This window comes from Euprymna scolopes, unplaced genomic scaffold (genome assembly GCF_053919585.1).
Source record: "Euprymna scolopes isolate OS-2025 unplaced genomic scaffold, ASM5391958v1 sca163, whole genome shotgun sequence".
Lineage (NCBI taxonomy): Eukaryota > Metazoa > Mollusca > Cephalopoda > Sepiida > Sepiolidae > Euprymna > Euprymna scolopes.
This window is the reverse complement of record NW_027633173.1, coordinates 32420-55472: the sequence shown is the minus strand read 5'-3', so window position 1 is coordinate 55472 and position 23053 is coordinate 32420. Positions and strand designations below refer to the sequence as shown.

At 33.0% G+C, this 23053-nt stretch overlaps 1 protein-coding gene across 1 annotated transcript; it reads right to left on the bottom strand.

The window, feature by feature from the left end:
- Nucleotides 1–1259: 1259 nt before the first annotated feature.
- LOC145273788 (SH2 domain-containing protein 5-like) lies at nucleotides 1260–19535 on the bottom strand (the record flags this gene model as incomplete). The annotated part of the gene is made up of 3 exons (XM_080127127.1): nucleotides 1260–1442; nucleotides 4931–5005; nucleotides 19455–19535. Coding segments are annotated over 3 exons (339 nt in total), but the record flags the coding sequence as incomplete, so codon positions are not given.
- Nucleotides 19536–23053: the final 3518 nt, after the last annotated feature.

Sequence of the window (23053 nt, the reverse complement as noted above, 5' to 3'; positions counted from 1 at the left end):
TAATTTCCTCAACTCTTTATCTGTGTCTAAACTTAAATGTAGATTCCATGAATAAGGCTTCTTTCTTAGAATTGCACGGCTGTGGAACTCTCTTCCATTTGCCTGCTTTCCGGCTGACTATAATATGGTCGTCTTCAAATCAAACGTAAACAAGTTTGTGATGAGCCGTCCCCTTAAGTAATCTAATTTACCAAATTTTCACTACTAACGATTACTATGATATTGTCCCATTGACTACTGTACACTTTTTAACTCTTATTGTCGAGTGGCCTCCAGGCCTTGACAAGTGGGGACTCCTTTGTAAAAAAAATAAAAAAATAAAAAAAATTTCCAAATGAATCATTTTATTACTCGATTTAATAACCTTTTATACATTTGATTTAATAACCTTTTATACATTTAGAAAGTTTGTTTTATAACCGGGCATCAAAAATTAAAATCAAAGAACTTATGCCAGCTATGTTTTCCCACATCCACATAGAAATCTTTTAATTTAAGGATTCATTTATAGGAAATGCATCAAGACAATCTTTTGAAAATGAAAATTTTTGTTTATTTTTATATTGCGTTTTTTTTTGTTTTGTTTTTTCCACACGTTTTGTCTCCCGGCCACCTGGCTCACCTTTGTAAGATTTGCCGATCCTGGAAGGGGGACCTAACAAAAGTCCGCGAAATAAAGTCAACCAAAAGATGCCCAAATTTATAAAATAAATTAAAAAAAAAAAAAAAGTTTTATATTTTACCATTAATTTAATTACAGATTATGTTTGACAGCATTTTCTTGACAAAAAGGTTTTATTTAATTTTTAAACCATTGTAAATAAACTGCATTTATCAAAGGGTTATAGAGCCATGTGTCATTTTTTATGCAAGTAAAATAAATTTACATCTAATTTTGACGTCACGATGATCGACAGAGTTAAGTTTCACTGATAAAACAAACAGTTATCATTAGTACCAGTAATGGGAAATATGGTTAACAAAATATTAAAAGAATCGTTTTTGAAATTGGAAATTAGGTTCAAATTCAGTGGCCCTAAGATATATTTTTTCAGGTTACGATGTGGAATACAATGTTATTGGGGCCCCTGGTTACAGTATTTGCCCCTGCCTTACGGTGTTATCATTTTATTTGATTACATGTGAACTATACACTGTACTGCTTGTTGTTACTAGTTTTTAATGCCATATCCCAAGGTTCTACTGTGTGTATATATATATATATATATATATATATAAATAAGCTTTTAACAATTAAGTCAAGTACGGATTGTGTGTGTGTGTGTGTTACTTACTTCTGGAGAATTTCTTGTGATGAAAGCATGACAGAATTGAACGTTAATCTGTCCCTTGGGTTCACGAGCAAGAAAAGAAAATTGGCGATATTCTGGGTCACAGGTTGCAAAAGAGATTCGCTTCAATGCGTGAGCCATATAGACACTCTGCAGAGGAAAAAAAAAACCCAAAAAAGTTTATGGTTTCAAAAAATTGTTTTTTTCGCATTTGTTGGTTAAAATTTAAGTTAAACATTACGTACAAATGTTGAGCCTAACATGGAAACAATTGTATGAAAGTCATTTTTTTTTTGTTTAATATATGATTCAAAAGAAATATCTAAATATTGAAAATAGCATATTTCTTAAATATTAGAATAAATACATCATATAGATTATCATATAAATAAATATATCATATAGATTATCATATAAATAAATATATCATATAGATTATCATATAAATAAATATATCATATAGATTATCATATAAATAAATATATCATATAGATTATCATATAAATAAATATATCATATAGATTATCATATAAATAAATATATCATATAGATTATCATATAAATAAATACATCATATAGATTATCATATAAATAAATACATCATATAGATTATCATATAAATAAATACATCATATAGATTATCATATAAATAAATACATCATATAGATTATCATATAAATAAATATATCATATAGATTATCATATAAATAAATATATCATATAGATTATCATATAAATAAATATATCATATAGATTATCATATAAATAAATATATCATATAGATTATCATATAAATAAATATATCATATAGATTATCATATAAATAAATATATCATATAGATTATCATATAAATAAATATATCATATAGATTATCATATAAATAAATATATCATATAGATTATCATATAAATAAATATATCATATAGATTATCATATAAATAAATATATCATATAGATTATCATATAAATAAATATATCATATAGATTATCATATAAATAAATATATCATATAGATTATCATATAAATAAATATATCATATAGATTATCATATAAATAAATATATCATATAGATTATCATATAAATAAATATATCATATAGATTATCATATAAATAAATATATCATATAGATTATCATATAAATAAATATATCATATAGATTATCATATAAATAAATATATCATATAGATTATCATATAAATAAATATATCATATAGATTATCATATAAATAAATATATCATATAGATTATCATATAAATAAATATATCATATAGATTATCATATAAATAAATATATCATATAGATTATCATATAAATAAATATATCATATAGATTATCATATAAATAAATATATCATATAGATTATCATATAAATAAATATATCATATAGATTATCATATAAATAAATATATCATATAGATTATCATATAAATAAATATATCATATAGATTATCATATAAATAAATACATCATATAGATTATCATATAAATAAATATATCATATAGATTATCATATAAATAAATATATCATATAGATTATCATATAAATAAATATATCATATAGATTATCATATAAATAAATATATCATATAGATTATCATATAAATAAATATATCATATAGATTATCATATAAATAAATATATCATATAGATTATCATATAAATAAATATATCATATAGATTATCATATAAATAAATATATCATATAGATTATCATATAAATAAATATATCATATAGATTATCATATAAATAAATATTTATTTGAGGACTGTTATCCTCATCCTCATAGTTGTTGTTTCACCACATTTCGACCAACTATTCCTATGGCCCTTCTTCAGGTGGTTAACTGCGACACGATAGGAATGCCAGGTCTTAATTGTATCCTCAGTAATTACGGCCTTCCATAGTTTTTTTTTGTCTCACCGTGTATTGACCAACTAATCCTCTGACCTGTTTTGGTTAGGATTGAAACCGCTATCTTCAAACAATTCTCACCTAGAACAAAAGGAGCCAGTGGCGCAGCACATAAAGGCATTGAATGCACAGCACCATCGGCCCCTTCGGTTCCAGGTGAGAATTGTCTGAAGATAGGAGTTTCAATCCTACCCAAAGGATTAGTTGGCTATAACGTGGCAAGACAACGACAACAATTATAGAAGACTTATTATTGAAGATACAGTTAAGAGATTCAGCATTCTATCTTGTCGCAGTTAACGACCACGGACGATCAAAAGAATAGTTAGTCGAAATGTGATGAAGCAACAACTTTGAAGATAAGGATAAAATAGTAAGCAAATAAATTTACAAATTTCTTATTTCAAAGGATTCCAATAAAATAAAATATATTATTATATAAATAATAAATTTCTTAATTCATGAAATAAATTTTATCTGATTGATGGTGGAGCAAGGAGGAAAATAAGTATGTCGTACAAAAATTAATTTAAAAAAAAAAAAAATTGGAAATATTTTGGTGCAAGTTCATAAGCTTCACCATATTAAAAAAAACAAAAATACCATAAATAAAGAAAAAAACTTTATGGTGTATGTATTCATGACAACAAGAAAATATCGTACACCAAAAATCATGTAAATTGACCAAGTAGCGTTATATAAAAAAAAAAAGAAAAAAAACAAATATTATAGCTATACGATGATCGTCCATCTCTCAACACGATTTTGCAAGATAGTGCAGATAATTTCCAACAATTAAAACTTTTATGAAATTTTAGAAAGCCATTCTTAGCATGGGGATGGAGGAATGGGATTGAAAAACTCAAATTTGTTTTAAAATAATTTTATTACGAAAAAAAAAAAAACTACTTGATCAATTTATGTGATTTTTGGAATACAATATTTTCTTTCCATTACAGATACATACATTATACAAATTTTTCTTTATTTTTGTTTTTTTCATACAGTGTGTGTGTGTGGGGGTGGGGGTATGGACAAGCACCAACAATTGTGTTTGGTTGAAGAACTTTACTTTCGTTATTTTGACTTTTAGATCTAATGATTTTGGAAACTTACTTCATATTCAGCAACATGTCAACTATTGCGTCAAACGTTGGTGTCAACATTCAGCTTTTGGAATTTTGATTTGAAATTAATTACATTTTCTTAAATGATAACTATCTAGGCTCTTTAAAATAGCAAGGAAATTTTTGACCACAAAATAACCATAATAATCGACTCATAATTTTAAAATTTAAGTAAAAAAATTTCTTTCTAATCGACAGTTTAAAGACTTTAAATTCAAATTTTAAAGGATCACAAGAAAAATTGGTCAGGTTAATCTATTTTGAATGTGATCTTTCAAAATTCAAAAGTTATTTTTGAAGCTGTTAACCTGTTAATTCGAAAGTAATTTTTGATCTAAATTAAGTCAAGTATTATGGTTTCATTTTCATGAAAAGAAACCCACTTCTCCTATTTCTAAATAAATGTATACACTTTTTAGAAAAAAATTGTATACAAAAAATTAATTTTTTTTTCATGTGACAATACAAAAACAATGCTGCATTTTATTATATTTACCAATTCAATTGCTTTCAACTAAATGTTAACGTAAATAAAAAAAAAAAATGAAATTCAAACTTAGACAAAAGTGTTATGAAAAGATAGAGGACGACTTACCTCCCCTTTACTGCTACATACTTTCACTCCAGAAAGGGAGATAACCAATAATACCTTCATACTTTTTACTGCATCCTGTAATTGAAAAAAGAACAAACATTTAGTAAATTATATGTGGACTACACACACACACTAATCCATATAAATAAAATAAGTAGATGTATTGGTGTGATAATATTTGACCGATAAACGCTTAAACTACTGGTCACATAGCATTGAAATTATTAGGAAAGAGTAATCATTGTGCTGTGTGTGTGTGTGCGCGCGCGCACACGCACACCCACACACACACAGAGCACAATTAGGTTAACACACTGGTTTTCGTAAGATCACTGAAGTTAAGCAACGATGAACCTGACCAGTACCAGTATTTTCATATTTGATCTACCTTTGCATTCCATGTTTAAAAATGATGTGTCCTCTATAGTATCAGACCTGACTGAATCGTTAATTGTAGGCATAGACCGATTCATACCATCCAAAAAATTCCAACAAAAACCTAACAGCCAGCCATGGTTCTTCCCAGAATGTGCTGCTGCCATAGCGCACAGAAATCACTTTTTCCATAGCTACCAACGTAATAGATGTACTGAGACTAAAACTGCTTTCAGGACTGCCAGCAACCACTGTAAAAGAGTAATAAAAAATGCAAGAGAGCTATATGCTCAGTCCGTTAAATCCAAAATAGTTGAGCAGCGGCTTGGTTCCCACCAGTTTTGGCAAATAGCAAACAGGATCCTGAACAGAAGCGTGCGTTCTATCCCAACCATCATCAATGGACTTGAGGTCATCTCATCAGCATCAGACAAGGCCAAACTATCTGCCAAGAACTTTGCAGCTAATTCTACCCTATGCGACAATGACCATCAACTCCTCGTATTTCCTCCTATATCAGACAACACGCTATGCAATATACAAATATCTGTGCGTGAGGTCACCAAGCTAATCAAGAACCTTGATTCCAGTAAAGCAACTGGCCCTGACAGCATTCCAGTTATAGTGCTGAAAAAGCTCCAACCAGAACTTGACCCCATACTTACAAAACTGTTTAAGCGTTGCCTTAAGGAAAGTGCTTTCCAACACCCTGGAAAACCTCATCAGTATGCCCTGTATTTAAGAATTCAGGTGAAAAGTCATCTTCCTCTCAGTACAGACCAATAAGTCTCCTATGTGTCATGAGTAAGTTGTTGGAATCGATATTAAATAAAGAAGTAGTCAACCACCTCAGCAGAAACAGTCTTCTTAATGACATGTAATATGGTTTCCACTCCGCAAGATCTACAGCAGATGTGCTAACGGTTATATCTCACAGGATTAGTGAATCTCTTGAAAAAGGCTTCCTTTCAAGGACAATTGTTCTTGACTCATCAAAGTCCTTCGATAAAGTATGGTATAAAGGCCTACTTCACAAGATTTCCAACTACGGTATCATTGGAAATGTTTTCTCAATCATTAAATAATTTCTCTTTGATAGGTTCATAAGAGTAGTGGTGGATGGGCAGAAATCAGAGGCCCAGAGTATTAATGCTGGAGTCCCTCAGGGGTCCAATGATCTCCCAAAACACATACTTAAATCATTCGTTGACATCTATGCTGATGACACGACTATCTATGGCAACACATCAAAGGCCGTAAATGATAAAGTTCTAATTCTCTTTCCTCTGATCTTGAGCGCGTGGTACAGTAGGGAAAGAGATGGCTGGTTACTTTTAATGCATCTAAAACCAAGCTCCTATTTTTACATCATCAACGCTCTGATCCCCATCTGGCATCCATTGAAATGGATGGCTCTCGTCTTGGGGAGGCTCCATGTTTTGACAAGGTTCTGGGTTTGACCTTTACTCCTGATCTGAAATGGAACATGTACATCAGGCCTGTTGCCAAAGACTCTGGGAAAATGGTGGGATCCTTCTACCGCTCCAGAAGATATCTCACTACTGATGCAATTCTCTATCTATATAAAAGCCAAGTACGTCCAAGTATGGAGTACTGCTACCACAGCTACTAAAAACAGCCTATCCTGCCTTGACAGTACAAAATAGAGTTCGTAGCTTAGTGAAGGATGCCCTTTTCTCTTCCCTGCAGAAGAGACGTTGCGAGCCTGTCTTTGTTTTATTGTTATTTCCATGGCAAGTGCTCGTCTGAGCTTCAATCTCTCGTCCCCACCCCTCGCCAATCTTTCATGAGAAACACCTGTCTGGCTGAAACTACTGTCAATAATTTTCCCCACTCTTTATCTAAATCCAAACATAGATTCCATGAACAAAGCTTCTTTCTTAGAAGTGCACGCCTGTGGAACTCTCTTTTCTTCTGTTTGCCTGTTTCCCACCTGACTACAACTTGGATGTCTTCAAGTCCAACATAAACAAATTCCTGACAAACCGCCCCCTTAAGTAAGACACTCTATCAAATCTCCAATACTAATGATTACTATAATACTATCTCATTGATTACTGTACATGCAATAACCCTTATCCCTGAGTGGCCTCTGGGCCTTGATAAGTCATGACCTCCATGTAAAAAAAAAAAAAAAAAAAAAAAAAAGATGGGTGACCATTTGGGAACGCTAGGCACTGTGTGTGCTCTCTGCTTATCCTGGCATTGTTTTCAGTCATCCCAAGCTTATATATACTTGCAACTGAAATTAAAACTGTGCTGACTCAGGAGAGGTGTGGTTAGTGATTGCGCAACTCTTGCCACAATAATTTCACACACGGGTCCCCTCCAGTGGGTATCCATAGTCTGACAAGATTGAATGGAGCCGTTATAGTAATATAATTAAATGCAAAGAAATTTTATTTATATACTAACATATATACTTTTCATTTAATTATATTACTATGTATACAAGTTACTCTAATTTAAATCAATGATACAAAGTAGAATTTAAAAATGCAGTAATTAACACAGGCACAATAGACAAGTATTTATTGAACTCATTTGCATTATATATATATATATATATATATATATATATACATACCCACTACCAGAATACCGACTTCAACAGTGGTATTCTCCTAGTTAATAAAATTTTCCAATCAGAACAGTTTTGCACCATTTTTATGTCCAGTTATGAACATATTTTTTATCTAAAACTCGCTTGTTTTCTTGCATGTTTCTCTTTATGCACAATGACGTCACAAAGAATGATAACATCCGAGATTAATTTTTACAACAAAAGTCCATGAAATAAAAGTGAAATGTGTACAAATTGATTCCATTGCTAGTATTGCCCTCTCCCTTCCTTGGTTATTTCTAGAAAGAATTTGAGTACATTGTGGCAGAATAAAGTCATGGTTGCTAACATCCATAAGTGCAAATGAGGTATGGTAACACTCGGATTTGAATTTGGCAGATTGTCAACTTATGCCCTCAGCCATTTGACCACCATCATCGCAATTGAATAATTTTGTAAAAAATTGTCTAAAATGTGTTGAAGTAATCTTTTACAAAACTATAAACAAAAAGTATTAATAAAATAGATAAAAATAAATAAAAATACATAAATAAAAAGTAAATTAAAAGAAAGTAAATAAATACGTAAATATAAATAATAAATAAATAAAATATACAGAAAAAGTTAAATTAATTGTTTAATAACTAAGAATTAAATTTCACACAAATTATAAAAATTTAAATTTTCAAAATGAAATGTGTGGTTATTTTTTATTTTTTGTGAAGCAAAACAATGAAATGTCCAAAATATATTTGCTGCATTTCTGGTTTGTATTAATCACAATATTTGAAATTATTAAATTCTGGTTTGAAAAACAAAAACCTTAATCAAATTGACAATAAAAAAAGTTATATAGGTAATTTTATTTTTTTAATATAAATTTCTCTCCATAAAATAAATGTGAAAATTTAAAAACAAATTAAAATCCATTTTTTAATAATAATAATAAAATAATAATAAAATCAAAATCATCATTGAAACCAAAATCATCATCATCACCATCATCATCATCATCCACTTTACATGCTGTCATGTGTTGGACGACTTTTAGAAATTGACTTCCAAACCAACCTATCTCTGACCAAGTCTTTATTTATCCTTCTTTCTCTGACATCCACCCTTATCATTTTCTCCCATGTTTTCCTCGACTTTCCTTGCCAACTGACTCTTATACTTGAACTATTCTGAAAACTTTCGATAAAATGACATTGCGGGTTTTAAAAATTGCCCGGGAGGGAAATACTTGTTTATTTGGAAAATCTAACATTAACATAACTTTCAGAATTAAGAGTAGTGGTAGATGGACAAAAATCGGAGGCCTGCAATATAAATGCTGGAGTCCCTCAGGGGTCAATCCTGGGCCCAACTCTCTTCCTGATCAACATCAATGACCTCCCTAAACACATATTTAAATCATTCGTTGACATCTATGCTGATGACAAGACCATCTATGGCAACACATCAAAGGCTGTAAATGACAAAGTTCTCTCTGATTCTCTCTCCTCTGATCTCGAGCGCGTGGTTCAGTGGGGGAAGACGTGGCTGGTTACCTTTAATGCATCCAAAACCAAACTCCTATCCTTACATCATCAACGCTCTGATCCCCATCTGGCATCAATTGTGATGGATGGCTCTCGTCTGGGTGAGGCCCCGTGTTTTGACAAGCTTCTGGGTTTGACCTTACTCCTGATCTGAAATGGAACACGTACATCAAGTCTGTTGCCAAGGTCGCTGGAAAGATGGTGGGATCCTTCTACCGCTCCAGAAGATATCTCACTACTGATACAATTCTCTATCTATATAAAAGCTAAGTACGTCCAAGGATGGAATACTGTTGCCATATCTGGGCAGGAGCTGCTAAAAACAGCCTATCCTGCCTTGACAGAGTACAAAATAGACTTCGTGGCTTAGTGGGGGATGCCCTTGTCTCTACCCTGCAACCTCTCTCCCAAAGAAGAGACGTTGCGAGCCTATCCTTGTTTTATCGTTACTTCCATGGCAGGTGCTCGTCTGAACCCCAATCTCTGGTCCCCCCTCACCAATCTTTCATGAAAAACACCCGTCTAGCTGAATCCACTGTGAAAAATTTCCCCCACTCTATATCTGTGCCTAAATCAAAATGCGGATTCCATGAACAAAGCTTCTTTCTTAGAACTGCACGCCTGTGGAACTCTGTTCCATTTGCCTGCTTCCCACCGGACTACAACTTGGGTGTCTTCAAGTCCAACGTTAACAAATTCCTAATGAACCGCCCCCTTAAGTAAACACTTCATCAAATCTCCACACTAACGTAATGTACTTGCAATAACCCTTATCCCTGAGTGGTTTCCGGGCCTTGATAAGTGGTGATCACTGTGTAAAAAAAAAAAAAAAAAAAAATTAAATTGTTTCTTTTTTTTTTTTTTTTTACCATTAATCAAATATTCGTTGAAATAAAAAAAAATGCAAGCGGATAAAGTAAAATTTCAAAAATCCTGTTTAAAAAATAACTAAAATTAAATCTGCCAGAATGCATTTCAGTTTCTTCGTAAACAAGTCAGCCATTTTAATCTTTTGCTAGCACTAGAAAAAAAAAAGAATGAATTACTTTGTGATTCTTCGAAATTTGAAAGGAATTTTAAAAGCTTTAAACATGACTTCTGATGTCAAAATCCTTAGAAACATCTTCACGTATTAAAAGATTGAAAATTATTCAAATCCAATAATTTTTTTAAAATCAAAATTAAAAACAACATTAATTTAAAATTAGTTATAATATCGTTTGATTATTAACTGGACGAAATTGTTTAATTTTTATAATAAATAAATTTAACTTTCAACATTCTATTTAAAAAATAACCAAACAGTTACGAAAAAGAAAATGCATACCAAAAACGACAATAAGACTCCCTGGCAACACCAGATAGATACAACTGTTAATATGAGTTTTTTTTTTTTTTTTTCAGCCCCTCCCCACCCCCCGCCTTCTTTTGCTAACAATAAAGTGTAGCACAAAAAAGAAAGAACTTTTTATGTCCTAGTCAGGAGGTTAGACACAATGTCAGATGTGGTTTACAGAAGCCAGCACACTCTGGCCTACAAAAAATGCCTGAGCAGCCTCGTCGATATTCCCCAGTAGTGCGACTCAGGCGATTAATCCTGACAATTTGGAATCTTAAATCTTTGTTCTAAGGAGGGTAACTGTATTTTATTAAGAATTGTAAAAATGATTTTTTTTAAAGTACTTAATTTAATGTAACAAAGTTTTCGGTAAATTTTTACTTTCTTTTCTACCTTACCACCTTTTTTTTTTAAGATGGTGTGGGGGGGGGGTTATTTTTATATTTCACTTAAAACGGTATTGCAATCTCTTAAAAACATTTGAGTAATTAAAAAAAAAAAAAAAAAAGATTTTTTTTCAACTATAGTAAAATAAAGATTTAAGATTCCGAATTGCCCTAATCCCTTCTCAAAGGAGAAACAAAGCCTGGGAAGATGGATCTGAGGTATGGTTCAGAATCATACTTCAGGCCGAGAGCCGCAAAGCCATTGTCAGACCGATTTGTATCACAATTCTATGCTATTAATATTAAGAGAAGAGTTATCTCCCTTCTTCCACTACTCAAGACGGCAAAAATAAATACAGAAATAAATAAGAATAATAAATAAAATGACGCGAAAGAGTAGCACAACTAAAACGAAATAATCGATTGATTTTGCTTTGCTGATACAGATTGCCTGAATGGTTGACATGCACTTTTAAAATGCGTGTGTGCACGTGCGCACACAAGTCTCACATCTAATTTAGTAGACGAGCTAATTCCAGAAGCCATCAAAACATTTTGAATTAGATTTTTTTTTTTTAATGTTTCTTTTTATATAGATATGTTTTTTAATCATTTGTTTTTTTATTTATTTCAGTCAAGATTCCAAGATTTATTTTGTGCTTATCTTTTATTAATGCGCAATCGTTATCATTTCTGGTTTCACATTCGCGATGACGTTTTCCTTTCTTGAAATTATGGTGCTTCATGACATTAGAACTTCGAGGAGAAAAAAAAAAAAAAAAAATTTATTCATGCACATATTTTTTTTTTGTCCAAGTTTTTAATGAAAAAAAAAAAAATTTTTTTTCATTCACAAATTCATAAAAAAAAAATAGCTATAGTGAACGATTGTTTGACAAGAGAAAATGAATTGGAATCTATGTTCTATTTCTCCCAGTCTGTTTGTCTGTTTCACTTTTACTCAGAAACTATTGGAATGATCTAGCTAAAATTTTGCATGGACCGTTGTTATAAAATGCAGCAAAGTAAGTATTATGATATCCATTCAGTGCACGGTTACATATTAATAGGGATAAGTATTTAATGCAATATACGGCACAATCACGTTGACACACCGATTCTCACCAGATCACCCAAGTTAAGCACGTTGAGCCTGGCCAGTAACAGATGGGTAACCATTTGGGAACGCAAGGCGCTGTATGTACCACAAGGTAAAATACCAGGTTGAGAAATTGGCGCGGTCTATCCTTCTCTCGAGGATAGATGGGCTTCTCTTAAGCCGTGGTAGCGTGATGGCGTCACAATAAAAAATACCGTTGATAGCCCTGGCAAAGCATCAAGTATTCAGCTACCAAGAAGATTTTAATTACACTACTCGTGTAGCGAGTTCAATCTCGGCTATGGTTGGTTGGCTGGATTTAATGCAAAACGGAGCACAAATTTAACCAAATTCTGGCATAAATCACTCATTCTATGTTAATTAACTATAATTTACCAATTATTAACCTCAACATTATTTCTAATTTCCTAGAATCCTTAGAAAGATGCTATGATGAGGCAGAAAAAATAGAAAACATGGCCATGGGAGGTTGAACTCTACAGAAGGTTAATGTGCCCAGCCGGACATGAAGTCAATGTGCGCATGGCAAGAAAATGAGTACACGAAAAGCAATTTTCTTCTGAGGTGTGCCGATGTAAATGTAAAGAGTTTTCTTGAGAACAACTCGATTATATAAGACAAAGTTCTATGAGGCAATCAGAAATATTGATGTTGAGATTCTAAATATTATTTTTTGGCTTCATTTATGTATAAGCAGTCAAAAATTATATTCTTATGAACTCCTCTTCAAAAGTTATCGTAATTTGAAAAAAATAAATAAATTAAAAAAATAAATCCTGAAACAAAATGCTTGCATAAAATAAACTTATAATTTTATTTTAAAATAAACTTATAATTTTATTTTAAAATTTTAAAATTAACTTATTTTATTTTAAAATTTTAAAATAAACTTATTTTATTTTAAAATTTTAAAATAAACTTATTTTATTTTAAAATTTTAAAATAAACTTATTTTATTTTAAAATTTTAAAATAAACTTATTTTATTTTAAAATTTTAAGTTTTTAATTTAAGAAAATAGCAAAAGTTGTGTCATTTGTTCACGTCACAAAACTTTAAGCAAAATCAAATTTACACATTACAGATCAACTAGATTTTTTAGCTCGCTAAAAACTGGCAAAAGTTAAGGCCTGTTGATTAAGAACGAGTGCCTTATGCCAAATTAATGACTGAATATGCTTAAATTTTTGCTCATTTTTGCATTGAATACTAAACTCTGTTATTCCTTAGTTGTGTATTGAATGGATAGCATAATAGTTTGCTGCCACTTACAACAAAGCTCTATATAAAATTTCAAGTCAGATCGGTCCAGTAGTTTCTGAGAAAAAATGGAACAGATAGACAAAGAAAAATATTAAATAAATTAACTTGGATATTTATTTTTATATCAAGTTATAATTCCTGTTTGTCTGTTCATGAATTCCTCATAAGAGTTTGGTGATCAACAGCAATAAATCGATGTATTCTGAAATTATCATTATATTTGGATGAATATAACTAGATTATCATTATATTTGGATGAATATAAATAGATTATCATTATATTTGGATGAATATAAATAGATTATCATTATATTTGGATAAATATAAATAGATTATCATTATTATCATTATATTTGGATAAATATCATTATATTTGGATAAATATAAATAGATTATCATTATATTTGGATAAATATCATTATATTTGGATAAATATAAATAGATTATCATTATATTTGGATAAATATATTTTTTGATTAATAAAAGCACAGCATGTGGTCGGCATTCACAATTCATCGCCATAACATTTTTTTTATGTATAACTGGTTAATTATAGAAATTAAAAAAAAATAAAAATGTTAATAAGGGGTTCAGAAGAGATGCATTGATTTCCACGAAACGCCGAGTGTTCCTCACGGGATCTAAAATTACTTTAATGTCACTTTTTTATAACCCCCCCCCCCCCATTCAATCAATGTTGAAAACGTTCTTCAGTGCCATTAAGATACCCACGTACTACCTCGCCTGATAACATTGCCGACCCCAGCATTGTGTGCCGTAGTCTTCTCCTACTTAGTCTTATGACCGTATCATCGTCAACTCACATTGGTGGCTGTCAAGGGGGCACAGGTTCAGAAGCATAAGAAAAATGAAAAAACAAAATACAAAAAACACAAATTACGACACTTTCTGTGTGTGTGTGTGTGTGTGTGTGTGTGTGTGTGTGTGTGTGTGTGTGTGTGTGTGCGTGCGTGCGTGTGTGTGCGCATGTGTGCATGCGTGTGTGTGTGTGTGTGTGTGTGTGCGCATGTGTGCATGCGTGTGTGTGTGTGTGTGTGTGTGTGTGTGTGTGTGTGTGTGTGTGTGTGTGCGCATGTGCGCATGCGTGTGTGTGTGTGTGACACCATTGACCTTCAAGGGCTGGCAACTCTCATCTTGTGAACCAAATTCGGCCCTCAAGTAAATTTTGTTTGACTTGCCACCTTACTAAATTCATCGCACAGCAAACAGAAACAAGTTTCTCATTAAATCATTTACCGTCTTTTAATTTTGTTTCAGCGTAGAAATTATTTTTTCTTTATTGATTGTAATTTGTTTTATTTTTGCAGTAAAATCCAAAATTTTTTTTTGGAAAATATGCTTATTATTTATTTTTATATATTCCTGTAGTAAAATAAGTGATAATCGCCTTCGTTTTGTCTCTGTAAGAGTGCCTGCATGTGTAATTTTGAAGCAAGAGTTGTACAATCTCCAACCTTACTTCTAAGTTGGCACTGTTTGATTCCAGTGATAAGGAAAAGTCAAGGACGACTGGAAACAATGCCGAGATAGGCGGAGAGCAGGTACAGCACTTGGTTTTACCAAATGGTCACTCATTTTAATAATGAACAGGCTCAATGATACTCAACTTTGGTGATCTGATGGGAACAACGTGTCAAGGTGATCAAATGTCAAGGTGATCAAATGTCGTATACGTAAAAAAGCAATATCGTTTAATTTTTACTATTTACTTTCTTTAAACTCATAAGAAAATTTACTTACATTTTTTTTACTCATGTTCACCCCTAACAAGGTATATTGCTATTTGGCTGTAAGGGGCTACTATTTAGGAACATGTCAAGGAAAGATTAACAAGGTGTTGGTTTATGTTACATTTAAACTTCTGCATATCAGTATAGTCAGGAAAGCAGGTAGCAGAAAGAAAGGGAATTCTAAAGTCTAGTTGTTCACAAAGAAACTATTAGAGTAGAAAGCTTTCTGGCATTTAGGGACCTCAACAGTGAAGGGGTGTGATTCTGTTGCTAAGTGGGTTTGTCAGGGATATGTACATCAAGAGGGCACAAGTGCAACAAATTCAGAGAATATCCCATTAAAATATTTGTAAAACAGGCACAGAGATGCAACATTGCGGTGATGGGACAGAGGTTTGAGCTTAGTTGACAAAGCTTTATGCAATAACATTGTTGTTTTCCATGACAATGTAAACTAAAGCTGTTTGGCCTTCGTGCTCTACACACTAATGTTCACATCTACGTTATGTTGAAGCTCGTCAGTTGATGTCAGCTCATCGTTATATCTTAAAATTCCCTCAATGTGGTCCAAGCCACGACCTGCCTTTGACTGTCAAACTCAAAACTCATCAACACTCCTAAAACTGACCTTTTCTGTCCCAATCACCGCCACACCTTGATCAACAATCCCACCTCAGCTTCCCAACACTGGAGGGAGTGAAAAGGTTGGATAGTATCACACTATTCTAAAAACTGATAAAATGTGATGAACTGGGCATGAAGAACATAAGGTGGCTCTTTAATCCCGGACAACACCAGATCTTTCTGCTTTTAATCCCAACTGATTATTTGTTTTTGCCTTCAACATTCAAGTTACATCAACTTCTAATCTTTTTGTTTTTATTCACCCTAAACAAGATATATTGTCACTAAGACATAAGGAACTACTGTAATTAGGAGCATACTAAGTGGGGATTTGTGCAGCAAGATGTTTGTTCATATTACATTTAAATTTCTTCATGTTGGTACAGTCAGAGGAGTAGGAATTACAAAGGCAAGCGGTTTAAGAAAAGCTATTTCAGTAGAAAGTTTTTTTGTTTTTTTTTTGTACTTGGGAGTCACCACTTATTAAGGCCCGAAGGCCACTCGAGGATAAGGATTAATGAATGTAAGGAGGTAGTGTAGCAATTGTTAATGGTGTAAATTGGGTAGAATTTGATTATTTATGGCGACGGCTCAACAAGAATTTGTTTACATTGGATTTGAAGGCTACCATGTATTCAACCGGAAAGCAGGACAGTGGAACAGTGTTCCACAGGCAGGTAGTTCTGAGAAAGAAGCTTTGTTCATGGTATCTGCGTTTAGATTTAGGCAGCATTTTGAACCTTTACAATGAAGGGGAGTGATTTTGCTGCTTGTAGAGTTTGTCAAAATTAATTACATTGATGGAGGGGGAGCATAAGCGCAACAAGTTCATTGGAGCACATTCCATTGACGCGAAAACAAGGGATGCACTATTGTTCAGCAGCGTGATAGTAGTTGAAACTTCTTAACTTGGAACCTCATCAGTTTTTTGCAGATATTGGATGCTGGCAGGTGTGAGATGTTTTCTAGATCGTTTAAGGGAGATGACCTTCAGCAGACTTGGCAGAGATTAGTTCTAGTTTTATAACAATTTGCCAAAATCATCAAGTCTAAGCATCCGAAAATAATAGACAACTTTTTGTAAACAAAATGATCAAACTTTTGTCGGATTTAAAAAAAAAAAAAAAATCAGCTAAAATCAGCTAACTATTCAATGTTAATAAAATCTTCAACATTTATTCAATAAATCATAAATTTTATAATATTACATTTTAAAAACTTGCATTTCTTGATATTATCTTCGACAAAATGTTAAGTTGGGAACAAATTAATGCACTATAATATTTCATTTTAATATATATATATATTTTTTTGAGGCTCAAAGGCATTATATCATTTTTGAAAGGCAGCATTTTAAGGATCGACCGGATAACAGATTAGAAGATGCACACACTTTGTTAATACTGATATCTCCCTATGGACAGCATAAGAACTGCTGGAGCCATACAAAAGTGGAACATTATGCCAGACAATGACGGTCCTATCACTTATCAAGGCCCGGAAGCCACTTGGGGATAAGGGTTATTGCGTGTACAGTAATCAATGGGATAGTATCGTAGTAATCATTAGTATTAGAGATTCGATAAAGTGTCTTACTTAAGGGGGTGGTTCATCAGGAATTTTTTGTGTTGGACTTGAAGACATCCAAGTTGTAGACAGGTGGGAAACAGGCAAACAGAAGAGAAGAGAGTTCCACAGGCGTGCACTTCTAAGAAAGAAGCTTTGTTCATGGAATCTATGTTTTGATTTTGGCACAGATAAAGAGTGGGGAAAATTATTGAAAGTGGTTTCAGCTAGACGAGTGTTTATCGTGAAAGATTGGTGAGGGGGGGGGGACGAGAGATTGGAGCTCATGCTTGCCATGGAAGTAACGATAAAACAAAGACAGGCTCGCAACGTCTCTTCTGTGGGAGAGAGGTTGCAGGGAAGAGAAAATGGCATCCCACCACGAAGTCTATTTTGTACTCTGTCAAGGCAGGATAGGCTGTTTTTAGCAGCTCCTGCCCAGATGTGGCAGCAGTACTCCATCCTTGTACGTACTTGGCTTTTATATAGATAGAGAATTGCATCAGCAGTGAGATATCTTCTGGAGCAGTAGAAGGATCCCACCATTTTTCCAGCAACCTTGGCAACAGACTTGATGTACGTGTTCCATTTCAGATCAGGAGTAAAGGTCAAACCCAGAAGCTTGTCAAAACATGGAGTCTCCCAAAGACGAGAGCCATCCATTTCAATTGATGCCAGATGGGGATCAGAGTGTTGATGATGTAAAGATAGGAGTTTGGTTTTAGATGCATTAAAAGTAACCAGCTCAACTTAGATTAAAAAAATCAGTTTGCTAATCCAAAGTTTCAAGGATTTGCAATCAAACCACACAAGACGCAAGGTGTGAGAAGATCAAGTAATATGGTTCCATTGCAATAATTAGAGGATGCAACATTAATACAATTTTACAGCTTCAAAGTATTATGACAGGTATCTTGAAGACGTTATAGCATGAAAAAACATGCAAGTCTCAATTTGGGTATTTTGTCATTTTCACTTGTTAATTCCGATATACAACATCCTTTAGATTTATTCCTTTTTCAAGAGTTTGTTTGGTGTTCAATGGCCTCATCAACCACTCTGGTCAAACAGTTTTTTTTTTTTTTAAATCAACTTATATGAAACAAAGTTTAGTTATATGCCAGGGCAATGGATCACTGATGCTACATTTTATTCAGAGACAAACACAAGATTGTAGATGCATTTCTGGTTTGTGAAATGCTTTTGTCTTGCAGAATAAGGTTATTATTCTATTTTTAAATCAGATTTTCCAGTAGAGTCCAATTGTTTTTAGGAAATTTAATATATTTTATTTGTAGTGCTGAAAAGTTTTTCTAGGTTGTTTATTTGAAAGAACAGGGATCCCATTTCAAAGCCTTTATATTCAATTTTGTTTAATGGACATAAGTTTTTGACATGGTATACATAAAGGGAGATTTGCAAAAGTGATACAATAACCACAGCAGAAATTAAATAGAGTCTAAAATAAACTACTGCACTAGCAACTGAAATTTTAAAAAATATTTTTTAAAAAGGGGGGGGCATTATTATTGTTCGTAGTCAAGATTGTCTGCTGTTTTTGACTTCCTGTTTCTGTTGTCCTTTTGGCTGAATAATTAGACATACTTAAATAAACAAGAAGACCATTCTTAACATGGGGAAAGAAGGTTTACGTTATCTGAGAGGGAGATAATCATTAATTAGAAGGGATCGTATCTTGCTTGTCACTGTTGTCACGTCTGCAAAACAGAAAGCAAAAAGTGTCAAAAGCACAGATATTTTTGACTATAACCAAATTATCCTTATTTTTAGACTTGTATCGAGAGGAAAACAATGTTTAGAGTCATTTTAAGTGTATATCACTAAAAGATCAAGAGAAAAAAGGAAAAACTGAAAATGTTTGTAAAGTGACCATTTCCTGGAATGTTAATCAACTCTTCATGTTGAATAAGTCTGAAGAGATGAAATTCCGTTGAATAAAGCACAAAACTACTTACCCTCATATCTTCCAAGTGTTTCTTTACATAAATTGTCCTTGTATCCTGATTTTCGCCAGTCACAGAAAATGACCCAATGTACTAGAAAAGAGAACAAAAATCACAAAACGATCAAACTTGATTTAAACTTTGAAAAAAAAAAAAAAGATTCAATAAAAATTTTTACAAAGCAACAATATATGTTAATCATTTTCTTGAAATGTACTCAGTTTGTATATACCAATCATAATAGATTAAAAAAGCTTTCTCAAAGTTTTATTTTATAAAAATTTTTTTATATAAATTTGGAAAAAATCCAGCCAAGCTCAATGAATGCCTTTTTATTGGGTTCCAGAGCATATATAGTGTAATATGATAATGTAATTAGTATTCATAGGCCTGCTGTCAGGCTCACTCTACTGGCAGCCATTGTAAATGCAAATTGGTTTATTTAACCTTGAATTATTGCTGTATATTTAAATGGTGCTGTATATACAGTACAATTTAAGTTGATATATCAGTTCTCTCAAGATCACCGAAGTTAAACAATGATGAGCCTGGCCAGTACCAGATGGGTGACCATTTGGGAAGGTTCAACGCTGTATGTACTGTTTGCTTATTTCGGCATTGTTTCCAGTCGTCCTGTACGTATATATACTTGCAACTGGAATTAAAACAATGCCGACTCACGAGAGATGTGGTTGGAGATTGTGCAGCTCTTGCCACAATAATTTCATGTGCAGGCACCCTTCAGTGGGTATCCATAGTCTGACAGGACTGAACGGAACTTTTTTTTTTTTTACTTGAAATAAATTTTGTTAAAATAATTTTCAATGTTATTTTTTTTTTTTAAATGAAAATTGCTCCAGACTAGGTGTAAAACCACTTGATTTAAGAGGCTAACAAGAATGAAAGATGATGCCTATTGACATTAGTCGTGAAAAGACCAAGGTTTCAAAGTAGGAGGAAAACTGCCAACATCAAGAGAGTTCCACAAACCTGCAGTTCTTGGAAAGAAACTGTCTGATAATGAAATATCAAAAGAACAAATTGATGGAGACCACTATTCTAACGAGTCAAATGAAGCAGGGAATAGATTAGACAATTCTGAAGAAGGCATGTCATAACAGTATTTATAGAAAAGATTGAGCGTAGCAACATCACTTCTGTGAGAGGTTGCAGAAAAGAAAAGGTAGGGGCCAATCAAATTACAGATACATTTTGGCATGTTATCATAAACCCTCAAATGGAACAGAAATTCACCAGCCCAAATATAACAACAATACTCCATATAGGGAGATTTGTAGAGATATAGAAGAGCCTCACATGTGATAAGCTGTTTAGAGCAATAGAGCAGACCAACTTTATGAGAATCAGAAAGAGCAATGGATCAAATATATGAACTCCAAGAAAGATTTGCTGAGAAAGAAAGATCAAGAAGTTTCAACATCAATTTCTTCTCAAAAATAGAGCCATCCATGGAAATCTCGGGAAGAAAATGGACACAACTACGATTGAAAGACGCAAGTTAAGTCTTAACAGGATTAAACGAAACAAGACATTTTGTATCCCATTCCACAAGTGAACTCAGATAAACTTATTCAAATATTTTAGATTCTATTTTTTTGTTTTTACTTACGTACACCCCTAACATAGCATATCACCACTTGGACATGAGGGGCTACTAATTGGGATCATGCCTAGGAAAGATTAGCAAGATGTTGGTTTACATTACATTTAAACTTCTGTATTATGTATGAGATGTTGAGTCGAAACGTAACCCATTTCTACGTTGATACGAATGAGACCAAAGAGAAAAAAAACTTTAGATTTCCTAAATGTTGAAATAATACCAAGTAAAATGAGTGTTCATTCAATTTTCCCATTGATTACTGTACACGCAATAACCCTTATCCCTGAGCGGGTTCCGGGCTTTGATAAGTGGTGACTTCCATGTAAAAAAAAAAAAATACAAGTATGCAGAAATTTAAATGTAATGTGAACTAACATCTTTCGGCTCAACTCCTCACCCAAATTGCCTCCCTATAAATCTGACCTCTATCTCATTAGCCCCTTATGCTGCAGTGATAGTATGCCTAGATTTTGGGCAAGATATTTTTTAAATGTGTGCCTCAACATTAATGACTTAAATATCCAATAGTTGACGATTATCTTTATGTGGCGGAGGTTATTGATGCTTTTTAAAAAGTTTGTTTAGTGTTTCAAGTACGAATTGCGAGTCTATATAGACAATTTGCTTGACTTGCAGGTTTTAATTTTGTCCAGTGCAAAATCAATGGCAATTATTTTATTTATACAACACAAATTATACAGGGTGGAACGATGAAGTTGTCACCCTAAAGAAAGCACTACAGCTTTATTTTAAAACTTTTATTGAAAAAAATCAATTCAGGTAACTTGATTATGAAGTAGAGCTGACATCTATTTAATGTAGCTTCCTTCAGCCTTAATCATCGCCTCGATACGGATCCAGAACTGGGAGCATGCCTTTTCCACAAGCGCTGATGAGAACCCGATGAATACTTGTCGGATGGTGGCGATCAGGTGGGCTTTGGTGTTGTAGGAGGTCATGCTGGTGACGTTCTCGATGTATGACCAAATGAAGTAGTCCAGTGGGTTCAGGTCAGGGGAGGAAGAGGGCCAGTGAGAAAAGGGTACAAAGTCGTAGCACTCCTTCTGAAGACAAGCCTGGGTCTCTTTGGACTTCTGGGCCGGCGCCGAGTTTTGCTGCCACACCCAAGGTCTGCTAGTGGCTACCTGATTGCACCAGAGAATCAGCACACTCTTCAGCACATCCAGGTACCCTTTGGTGTTGACTTTGAAGCCAACTTCAAAGATGTGAGGTGGCATGATGTGGCCCTCACTTAAAACCACACCAAAGACTATAATAGTGGCTGGAAACTTGTTTTCATCACCCTAGGCACATCTCTATTATTTTTGGCAATTCAGTGATGCATTTTGAGGGTGCTGGCGATGGTCCTGTTGTCATAACTTGGATTGGTAGAGAGCACGAGTTGTACAGCGGCGCATCTCCAATCTCACTCATTGAACTTTGTGTCACTTTCAGACTTGATAGAAGGCTCCGTTAAAAAAAATTGTTTACATTGTGGGAAGTGGGACATTGTTAGATATTTAAAAAAATAAATGAAAAAAAAAATGTAGGTTAGTAAAGCCTTCCGAACCTAATTATTAAGCCACCCAATCGCCGTGATTTTAGCAGTGTAGGTAAATATTTTTTTACTGTGACAAGTCTTTATCCTCATATCTATCTGTATAAACATGTTTCAGTTACCCACCAAAAGAAAGGAATCAGAGAATATCTTTAACTCTGGCCCACATGAAAAACAGGTGGATAATAACATATGATTATTATAAAAAAATGATTTGGTTGTTTTATGGTATATATATATATGTGAATTTCCAAGACGAATATATATTTTAAATATGTGGTTTCATAATGAAACATCTGTTGGTACCACAATGGTCGTGAAGGGTCCAGGAGGATGGTAAGGCTAAGGAAGACCATCCAGACCTCCATTGAGTATGCTTTTTATTGCAGCATTATAGCCAGCCTCAGTCACTAAGTGGCTCTAACTAGC